The sequence below is a fragment of the Pteropus medius genome, unplaced genomic scaffold, assembly GCF_902729225.1.
Source record: "Pteropus medius unplaced genomic scaffold, Ma_sr-lr_union100, whole genome shotgun sequence".
In the NCBI taxonomy this organism is placed as follows: domain Eukaryota; kingdom Metazoa; phylum Chordata; class Mammalia; order Chiroptera; family Pteropodidae; genus Pteropus; species Pteropus medius.
In genome coordinates, this window is record NW_024354875.1 from 40,730,593 (window position 1) to 40,742,247 (window position 11,655).

The 11,655-nt window shown below is 31.9% G+C and overlaps 1 protein-coding gene across 2 annotated transcripts in view; it reads left to right on the forward strand.

Annotated features, from left to right (window-relative positions):
* Positions 1-8,911, forward strand: part of NUP35 (nucleoporin 35) — a 31,334-nt gene extending 22,423 nt beyond the window's left edge. The window contains exons 5-9 of one of the 2 annotated variants that reach the window (XM_039855994.1): positions 2,479-2,620; positions 5,093-5,162; positions 5,944-6,072; positions 7,126-7,290; positions 8,260-8,701. In XM_039855994.1, coding sequence (XP_039711928.1) covers positions 2,479-2,620; positions 5,093-5,162; positions 5,944-6,072; positions 7,126-7,290; positions 8,260-8,337 — 584 coding nt within the window. In that variant the 3' untranslated portion in view covers positions 8,338-8,701. Of the gene's footprint in view, positions 1-2,478; positions 2,621-5,092; positions 5,163-5,943; positions 6,073-7,125; positions 7,291-8,259 lie in introns of both variants that reach the window. The other variant, XM_039855996.1, reaches the window with a different exon arrangement.
* The last annotated feature ends 2,744 nt before the right edge of the window (positions 8,912-11,655 follow it).

Genomic DNA, 11,655 nt, shown 5'->3' on the forward strand with positions numbered 1-11,655 from the left:
TATTTGGGGAAAACTACCTTCTCTGGCTAATAAAGGGTCTACGGCCAATTCCTCTCAGGGAAAGCAGGCAGCAAGATAATCTGAGAAGAGCAGAATGTTTGAGAGACGGAGAGAGACTTGGTGAGACTGAGATTTAGTTTAAGGAATAAATTCATGCACTTGAGGAGCGGCCGTTTCTGAAATCTGCAGAACATTCCTGCAGGCTAGAGAAACAGGGAAGAGTTGAGGCTAACAGCTCCATTCTGAAAGCAGTCTGGAGGCAGAATTCTTTCTTCCTCAAGAGATTTCGATGTTTTTTCATAAGGCCTTCAACTGATAGGATGAAGTCCACCCATATTGTGAAAGGTAATCTATTTTACTAAAAACCTAATTTAAATATTAACAGCATCTAAAAAATATCTTCACGGCAACACCTAGACAGACGTTTGACCAAAAACTAGGTACCACATCCTAGCCAAGCTGACATAATATTAGCCATCAGATTCTCCAATGTGGCAGACATTCCAAGGCAAGCTTATCCCAGAAACCCCCTTGTATACCATGCAGCTTGTGTCTTTCACTGACAAAGGCAGACAGGAAGATTGAAACTCCTCAGAATACAAATGAGCCTTATCCATTCATTTAGCTAAATTTGATTAAGTGTTTTCTTAGTGCTGGCCCCTTTGGTAGGTATTTCTCATCTAAAATTAATTTACTCATCCCTTGTTCACTAGATCATAAGGAAGAAATATACAGTGTTATAGAAACATATTAACAGGAGAGCCAAATAAAGTTTAGGGAGTCAGAGAAAGCCTCCCTCAGAAAGTGATATAAAGGCTGGTAAGCAAAGGATGAGTATATGTTAATTATATAATTAAAAGTTAATTATACATTGCAGGTGGAGAGAAGAAAAAATAGAGGTACTTAGAAGGGATACTTTACTGTGGCCCCTGAGATATAAAAAAGACTTGGCAATAGTGAGCTAGGAAGGAGGTAGGAATAAAGACTAAGTAAAACTAAGCCTTTCCCACCATTCCAAACCTAAATAAATCACAGGGAACTTTGGTCCTAGAGAATAAGCACTATGTTTCTTGGTTTATGAGTTGCTCAGTTCTCAGTCTGAAGATAGATTACATGCCTTCTATCGCAAAAGAGTATTAACATGAGTGTTGATATACTCCTTTATCAAACTCTATAGGAAATTATAATGTCAAAATTCATAAAAGTGAAAAAATTACCAAAAAGTAAAAAGAACTGATACTGATTATGGTAGATATCATAGATAGTAGCATAGCATCTATTCCATCTTCTAAATAAGTTCTGGTACCAATTCCAATGTTTTGGTGGTAGGAAGGGAGGTTCCTCACACCAACAAACAATTCTTGGTTCACCAGCTGTATATCCTATAATTCATGTCCTTTCTTAGGGCCTTTGTACTTGTTTTTTTTCTCCACCTAATATTCATGTCTTCAGATATTGGCATGTTTTGCCTACCATCTCCTTCAGGATTTTGTTTTAATGGCACCTCAGTTAAATTTTTTTTTGTTAAACCTTTCCACACACATAAATATTATACTCCATATCTCCCTTCTGTGCTTTATTTTTTTTCTATAGGATTTTTTTTGTTTTCTAACATACTAGGTATTTACTTATTTGACTCTTTCACTAGAATTTAAGCACCATTAGAGATAGTTGGGTTTTTTTTAAAAACTGTTTTTGTTTTGTTTTTTGTTTTATAGTCTAATTTTCACTACTGTATCTTAGATACCTGGAAGGATGCTTGGTGCATATTTAAATGCTGGAGTAATATTTCCTTATGAGAGAATCATTACTATTACTCCACAGGCTAAAGAAAAATGTCTTCGTGCTCAGAAATAATGTGATCTCAATAGGACAGTGCCTCTGGGATAAAATGATCATGAAAAGCATTTATCTTGGTATGTTAGACATGTAGAAGGACTCATTGATTAGTAGTAGTTATTGAGGGATAAGAGAAGAAAGGACAGAATCAGAAATTTCAGATAGAAATGACTTGAATCAAAACATAAAACCTGCATTCACATCTTAAGGGTTAGGGTAAATACTGTTTAGTGGCATATTGGAAAAATAAGCGTAAAACTATATTGTGGAGGCCAAAGCATTTGGATTTTGTTCTGTGGGTAATGAGGAGTTACTGAATATTTTTAAGGCAGAGTTGCCATGATGAAAGTGGTAGGTTTGGAAGATGAATCCAGCAGAATCTTTGAGGTTGACTAGAGAGCTTTCTGGTGTAGGGTTAACTGGAAATTAATAAAACATTTGCATAATCATGTTATTCTCAATTATTAATGACTTCAGATTGTATGATAGTATAAAATTATCCTATTATAGTTGTGTATTTTAAACCATGCAATTGCCAACTTTTAATATACTTTTTCATTTAAAACTAAAAGCTTTGATATAAAAAAATAAATCAAGATGTTCATATTGGTAACTAACTTATTAAATGTACTAATATAGGGCAAAGTATGTTTAGTCCAGCAAACATTGGACAACCACGAAAGACAACGTTATCTCCTGCCCAGTTGGATCCTTTTTATACTCAAGGAGATTCTCTGACTTCTGAAGATCACCTCGATGACACATGGGTGACTGTGTTTGGGTAAGGTTTCTGGATTATTTACCATGAAAAATAAAAATCCTTTCCTATAATGAATATTATAAAACATGCAAAAATGTTAAAAGAATTGCACAGCAAACACCTATATAACCACCACCTAACTTAACAGTTTGCTACATTTGTTTTATCTTCCATTAATTCATCTTTTTTTTTGCTGTTGGTACATTTCAGAGTAAGTTATAGACATTAGTAAAGATCACTCTGACACTTCAGCATGCATATTAACTAGTATTCAATATGATTTATAGTTTTTAAAAATCATCTATGTTTGTCTCTTCTCAGATTATTTTCTCTCCAGCATATTTGCTGGATATTGGGTTATCCCTTTAGACTTTAGGGAGCTCCTTTCTCTTTCTAGTTAGTGACTTTCTCTGCTTGTAGTGGACTTAATCATTTTGGAACAAATTGAATTTCATTTGTGTATATATTCTGTGTCACAAGCAAATATATACTTTCTAGTCACAGAATATTAAATGTTAATAGAAATTGTGCATGACAGGCCTAAATGCATTTTGAATAGATTTAAAAAAAATTACTTTAAAGCATCTTAGAGATACTGCATCATTTACAGATGAGGAAACTGAGGTGTAAATAGATGATTTAGATATTATATCTAGTTATTAGTAATGTTTCAGCAAAAACTTAGGTCTTATTTTTAAGCTGTTTATAATGTAGTATGTAAGGTTTGTGTCTGAAAGTGTTATATGTCACTGTGATATTGGACCTAACTATATTTAGTTTGGGGGTAAAAATATAAAAATAACACATGAGCTCCTTGAAGGGAAAACAATGGAGAATAAATGTTAGTGGACTTTATATATTCAGTTTATTTAAAAGTTAAAAATTCAAAAGAATATATAAGAATATACAGTGAAAAGTTTTTCTTCTACTTTTGTCCCCAGCTACAATTTTCCTCTCTTTTAAGGCAATAATGGGCACCTATTTGTTATGTAGTCTCCCAGAGAGATTCTATGTGTTATTGAAGCCCACAGTCAGTCTTTTATCTATAGCAGTTGGGCAGGTGGGCTCTGTGTGTGTGTGTGTGTGTGTGTGTGTGTGTGTGTGTGTGTGTGTGTGAAAATTTTTGTAACCTTTCATGAAATGGCTGTATGTTTTTGAATTTGGGTATCCATTCTCGATTTTTTTTTTAAGCTCAATAGTAATGGTGTCACTTTTAAGATTCCTTAGTAATTGGGTAAATTACTTACTTGAAGTACTTCTAGTCCTTTTAAGACATACATTTTTCCAGCTATTTTCTTTTGGTTTTGTGTTTTAATATGTAAGAACTAAAACATTTTTTTCTAAGGGATGAAATATTTTGACCTTTTATAGGGAAGTACATCTAAAATACATTATATGTGTTCTTTGATAATTTGTCTTTTTTTGCTGACTCGATATCATGAAATACTATTCATTGTTTTAGGGTGATTCTTTTACAGGGTATTGGAATGTTTCTACTCAAAGTAGTCCTAGGGTCCTAAAATTATATTTTATTTCCAGGTACCTCCTTTGATTGCAACCATTATTTCTCCCCTTCATTTATATTTTATTTAGCTTTGCTTTGTTAGGCACCCTACCTCATTTATTGGTTTTCTTTGGGGTTAGAAATCTTATATTCAGGTTTGTATAACATAAAATTATGGTCCTGAATGCAGTGAGTATTTTACTCACATAGATTTTAATGTGTTGAGTTTCTCATTTAGTTTTGTGACTTAGATTTTTGGGGGAGTCGGCGGGGGGTTCCAATCCAAGCTCCAGAAAACTGAAGTTACCGGTTAAGGAAACTCCATAGATTTTCAAATTGAAAATAGTTTTATTATTTGGACTGTATAAGTATTAATGTCTTGTAAAATATTCAAATTATACAAAACTTTATAAAGAAAGTGCAAGTCACTTAGGATTTTCACATACAGAGTATATGGCTTAAAATTTTGGTAATCATTCTTTTAAATGTTTCTGTACCATTGATATTGGTACTGACTTTTATTTTTGTTTCGGGACTAAATTTGTGAATTTTTAGGTGGTGCTCAATATATAATGATAGGACTATATAATTTAAAATTCTTTTCCTTTTAATTACTGTAGCATACCCAAGTATTTCTTTCTCCCTCCCCCCACCCCCACACATACCCTTGTAAAATAAATTATATGCAGAACTGCAACTTCATAGTTCTTTTCTAAAGGTTGTGATAATCACAGTAAAAGTGGAATTTTAGAGATTTCAGAGGTGGAATCTAGGGATGGAGTAGAATGGCTGAGTCAAAACTAAGTTTAACGTATTTGCTTTTGGGTGATGGGCAGTGATAGATATATCTGATGGAAAAACAGGATGATCAAGGGTCTCCTATTTTTCTAGACAGTTGGGACTAATTTATCTTAAAACACTTGTAAGTATGGTAATTTGCATTTTTATTTATCGTGGAAGCTGACTTTTTGGACAACTCTTTTTTTCAGGTTTCCTCAAGCATCTGCTTCCTATATATTATTACAATTTGCACAATATGGGAATATCTTAAAACATGTGGTAAGGCTTAATTCTTTTCAATTCAAGATTTAGGTTGAGGAAAGATAATCTATGAATTGAGGAAATCTTTGCTGCTGAATTTTGTCTGTTTTTCCTTTTTTTTTTTAAGAGCGTTCATAGAATGTGTCTGTTGGAGTCTGGAAGGTTGAAAGGCTGGAAGTTGTATAGTATTTGTCAAAAAAGGATAAAGAGAGAAAATAAGAAAGAGAATGAGAGTATCAGACTCCCCTCATCCCTTTTCTTAGTTTATAGTCTCTTAAAAAAAGATAGATTATGCCAAAATATTTTTTTCCAATTCGACCTTGTTCTATTGGAGATAAAGGAAAAAGGAGAAGTTCTTGACTTCTTAGGGCTTTATAGCTTATAAAGAGCTTTAAAAAATACCTTGCACAACAAGTTATAAATAACAAATCTTTTTTTCCATTATTAGAGATTGACTGATTTAACTCCCACACAAAATCAGGTTGATGAATACAGTTTTTAAAAATTTCAAGCAAGTATTGATAAGACCTTTTTATGAGAAACAATTATCTTTTGAGCATTCCTTTACTTTCAGAGACTATTTGCCACATATTCTTTATATTAGAGAATTAAGAGCCAGATAGAGATTATTGAAATTGTCTAATGGGATCTTTGTTGAATCCTAGTATATAGCTTTTTACAGGGCATCAAATAAAAAGTGGAAGCAGATTTATCTTTATGTATTTTTGTTTTCTATGTAATTCATTAAGTTTAGAGTGTATATGTTTTTTATTTTAAGAAACAACTTCATTCTTAACAGATGTCTAACACAGGAAATTGGATGCATATTCGTTATCAATCTAAACTGCAGGCTCGGAAGGCCTTAAGCAAAGATGGGAGGATTTTTGGAGAGTCCATCATGATTGGTGTAAAACCATGTATAGATAAAGTAAGTTACTGCTGATGTAAGGAAAACAGCTTAATCTGTATGAAGTGCATAAGTCTAGGTATTGACATTGGTGGTTATGTTACTTTGCTTCACTTGCTTCTTTTTCTTAGTTTATAAAATATGATGGTGTTATAGTACTCTTTTCATGGTAAGCCAAAGATGTTTAATCCCAAGACTTTAAAATTTAGAGATAATCTATCCCAACCCTTTCATTTTACAGCTAAAGAGTCCAAGAGGACTTAAGTAACTTATCCAGAGTTGTTAAAGTGAGGCCTAGATCCTAGGTCTCTTAACTTCTTAACTCATTCTCTTGTGCAAAGCAATATCAGGTTCTTTTAAGTACTTTAAAGAAATGGTGCTATTTCAGAATGAAATATTTCACATGAGGGTTAAACTTAAATGGCTGAAGCTTTTTATTATTTCTCTTTTAAGACATTTAAAAATTGTTAAATATACACTTATAAAACAATACTGAGCACAGTTTAAACTTTGTGGCTTTAAAATCATCATGATCATTCTTTAAGTAAATGTGAACTTTTACCTGCTAGAGACTGTACTTGGTGCTTATATATACACATTAGTGCACAAAGCAGACATGGCTCCTATTCTTATAATCTAGGATTACTGTGTAGTTGTATAATTATTATATTGTGCTGCACCAGATGTTCGTAGAGGCTAGATGAAAATTTGAGGTTACTGGGTACTAAATACTACTGGACTTTGATTTTCCTCTCTCCCCAAATTTTTCGAAGAATTCTCTTTTTCTTTCTTGATGATTTTCCATAGTATTTGTTAGGAGATTTTTACTCTTGGGAGTCTAATTGTCTTGAGGATGTTTGAGGTCTTTGAAGTTAGATTTCTGGCTGAACATTAGATCTCAAATGCTAATTAAGAAACATATTGTTTTATCAAGCCTAAAATTATTTAGAAGATTAATTAGATCAAATAAAGTATGCATCTTTTAATAAAGTTTTCTTTGTAAGTAGGATGTAATATTGGGTAATATGTATTATGTTTATAAACAAAAATTTTTATATCTTTATTTCTCTATAGAGTGTTATGGAAAACAGTGACAGGTGTGCTTTGTCATCCTCACCTCTGGCCTTTACACCACCAATCAAAACCTTAGGTACACCAACCCAATCTGGAAGTACTCCTAGGATTTCTACCATGAGACCTCTTGCTACAGCATACAAAGCTTCTACTAGTGACTATCAGGTATTTTAAGAGTTGAATATAAAGGGATATACTTTAAAGGCTGAAGTACATAGCATGTTTAACATTTTCATTGGATTGATCTGTATTTGTATGCCATTAAATATTTCCTACTGTAGTGATTACCTTGTTGAAACCTGTAAACTTTATATTCTTAAATTTCCTATTTTAACATTTAGGATTTTGGCCAGTTGAATTAAAAAAAAAAATTATTGCCATTTTAAAAATATTTTGAGAGTTTATTTTAGTTTTTTTCTAAGTTATATTTACATATGTAAGAATTATGTTAGTGAACATTTCTGACGAGGGAATATTAAAAAGCTTATTGATGACTAAATCTGATGGTATCGCAAATGAAGAACCTCAGGTTAGAGTGGCCTTTGGTTATGAAAAGAAAACGCTGACCAGTTCACATTTCAGAATTTCTCGTTTCAAAAAAGTTTAAAGGAAGAGTATATTATATTTGTTGAAGAACGGTAAAAGTTTTAATGACTCTCATTCAATTATTGTCTCCTAATTAATTAAGCAGGAGTTCTGAACTTGCCTACCTACAGACATGGGTCTTGAAACAGCAAATGAGAGAATCATGCTTTAGTAGTGCAGGTAGTAACAGTTTAGAGTTCCCCCTGAAATTTGGAGGTCATTCTAGAACTGTGTTTTTTACTATTAGTTTTTTGTGTTCTTTTTTACGAATATTTTAAAGCCCTCATCTCTTATGGCTTTTGTGGTGTTTGTTCAGTTTCCTAATTTAAGGAGCAGATGCAATTTGCCTTGTCAAAGAAAAGAGATTTTCTCATTCTTAAGTGCATAAAGATGTTCTAACTAAAGGTATATTTTCATCTGTAAATATACAGTTTAGTTCTACAAATGAATTTTTGTGTTTGGCTCTTTTAAATTAATCGTTAACTCTAGAATTGACTATGACACCGAAGAAACCATAACCTAGCAATTATGTGTGTGTTTTTTCACTAGGTCATTTCTGACAGACAAACGCCAAAAAAAGATGAAAGTCTTGTATCCAAAGCAATGGAGTACATGTTCGGCTGGTAGTGTAATAACAGCTAAGAACTGAACTACAGAGGAGGAGGCTGCTACACTAAAACAGTTAGCAGAGTACTGCCAGGTTTCCTTGGGTTAATTATATAACCACTCTTGGCAGTATTGGATAGCTATCTTATACTTTCTTTAGAAGTCTTTTTCTTTAAGGATACAACATATTTGTAGCTCGCACTTTAAAAGATGATTGAGATATGTTTTAAAGAAACAAAAACTCCCTGTAAACAGGATTTTGTGCTTTCTGTAGTAGTGCATGCTTAAGCACAAAAAAACTCAGCATTGATTACTATAAAGTATATAATTGAGTTTGAGATGAAGCTTTGTAGTCTTCATGAGTTGGTAAGGAGAATTTCATGAAGGGTAACTGTACAGCTGCTTCTAACAAAACACAGTTTATAATTAACAATTTGAATTATGGCCTTTTAATTTAGATAGTATTTAATATTTTAATTATCCTTGTTTTTATATGTCCTATCATGGACTGTCATCTTTCAGTATTCTTAAAAAGCCAGAACAGTCTTTTTAAAAACCTACTAAAGTTCTTGATAATAAACTTATATGTATTGAATGTTTTTTGAAAGAGTGCTTTTTTTTATTATCACAAAAAGTTATAAAAATGCTTTCTGAAGTAGAGAAAATATGTCATCAACCTCCATATACCTGTAATCCAGCTCTAATAACCATCCATATTTTGTCATACCTGTTTCTTTTTCCCTTTTGTTTAATGACATCAAATGTGATGTCATTTTAATCTGAATATTTGAGGACATGGCAAAAAAGAACATTTCCAAAGGTAATTACAATGTCAGAATCACACCTAACAGAATTAATAATTTCTTAATATCTAATATCGAGTCCATTAAAAAATTTCTCAGTTGTCTCAAATGTATTTACAGTTGATTTATTTGAATCATTATTTAGACTAGGTGTATATGTTTGTTTGGTCATTTTGTCTTTGGAGTGTCTTGAAATGTAAATTAGTTTCCCTTCTCTTCCTCCCTGTCCCACACACTATGATTTGTTGAAAGAACCATGTGAGTTTTCTATAGTGTCCCATAGATTGAATTTGGTCTATTTTCTTGTTGTTCGTCATTTATCCCATATCCTAAAAGTTAGGTCTAGAGAGAATTATTTAGATTCTGATTTTATGTTTTTGAGCAAGGAAACTTTTTATTAGTATGGTGAACTTTATATCATATTAAATGAAGAGGCATTTAATGTTGTTTGCTCCACTTTTAATGATGTTCAGATTGGTCATTGAGCACATGGGCAGAAGTCTGACATCATCATTGGAAGGTTCCCTGTCATCTTTTTACATAATATTTTTAAAAGCATGCATTAATGCCTGCATTAGATATTTCATCGAGTTTTGCAAAGTGATGATTTTCCAAATTTGTCATTCCTATTGCATTTATTAGCTGGAATTTTTTTTTTTTTTTTAGTAGAAGAACCTTGATCCACCTACTAGGGCTATTTGGTTATCATTCATACCAGAATAGCAGAATAAATATTTACTCTTTTTCCTTTATTAGTTTTCAGAGTAATTTTTGGTGCCCTGGCAACGTTCATTGATGTCTTGTGAGTTAAAAGAAGTGTTTTCCCTTTGGTGTCATTATATTATGAACTTAGGACTTTTTTTTCTCTGCCCTTAATTCACTGTTTCATTCACTTGCAGTCACTATTCTTCTGTTCAAATTATCTCCTTTGGTTGATAAGAACCCCATCAAGGTACCTCTTTGTATGAAAAGGAGGTTTTTAATTGAAATAATATTTCACCATAGTACATGTATTTAGGTAATCTGCTTCTCTCCTTATGTTTAAAACATCTTTATAAAGAATAACTGAAATAACACATTGTATGGAAGGAAGGTTTTGATATGCTTTTTAAATCACAGCAGACTACCATTGAAGACTTGTTTATTTCTCTGAGATGAAGTGATACTAAGGACTATACTGGCATGGATGAAAATCAATTTATCATTAACATTGATAGAGTATTTTTCATCTAAAACTTTTAAACTGAAGTCTTTCTCTTTCAACTTAAAATAGGATTATATTTTATGTTCTGTTTCATTGCATGCAGAACTCAATTATTTAAGGTAGAAATGGCTATTAAATCTCTTTAAACTCTTGCATTTGTATTTGAGTTAGACACATTTTTGTAAAAGGACTAGGCTTTTTGTGTTTTGTTTTTTGTTTTTTGAGAGGGCAATTTTATTTCCATATACCTCTGTGGAGTATGAAGTTTGCTTTCTGACTAAAAATATTTGTTTGCTATGTTTGTTTGTTTGTTTTTTACCCAATATTTTATCTTACTCATTTTTGTATGCATCACAGCATTTATTTAAAAAGAGCTAGGAAATATATAAATGTATGACACCAACTCATTGAACACCTCAAACTTACACAATGTTATATTTCAATTATATCACAATAAAAAATACAATAATTAAAAAACCACCACCAACAAAAACAAAACAGAAACAAAAACAAAGAAGCCAGGAAAATCTCAGAAGATAAGCTGCCCTATTTTTCAGTACTATACAAAAACAACAGAAGTGGGAATCTGAAGCTAGAAAAGTTACCCTGAACCAAGCCTGATTCTAAAAGTTCAGGAAAGCCTATTTCACACAAAAATAAGTAATATAGAACTATAGTTATACAAAGTTGTTATAGCCTATAGACATTGAAAGTACATTAGAAAGGCATACCCATAAAATGAAACTATGACTTATTATTTAAAAACGAGTTATAAGATGTTCTGAAAATGACATAAAATGTGAAAGAATACCAAAAATCAGAATTTGAAGAACTTAGAAAAATACTAGAAATAAAGGGAAAAAATTCAGAAATGAAGACTAAACTAGAATAAACACAAAAGCAGTTGAACAACAGATAATCCCTTAAGGAAAATAGCATTTAAAAAGGATGATGGCTTTATAAATCAAAAGATATTGAAAGGATTCAGTGAGAAAATGACAGTTTTAGAGATGAAAAAATTCAGAACATACATACAGAACAAAATATGAAAAATACGTTGCCAAAAAAAATTATTTACGACTATTGAAAGAACACCCTGCCTACCCAAGAATATTATCTCAGATAAAATCTTTGGGTTTAGCTATCTAGACAAAAACAGTAAGTGACTTAGAAGAGCAAGACTAACACTATGCCAGAAAAAAAAACATTTAAGATATTTGTGAAGGAAAAAAGTGAGCAAAAGATTGTATACCTAAGAAAATGGATTTTTAAGTATAAAAACCACTGCTCAGACATTCTCAACATGTAAGAATTCAGGAAACCTTTCCTTTG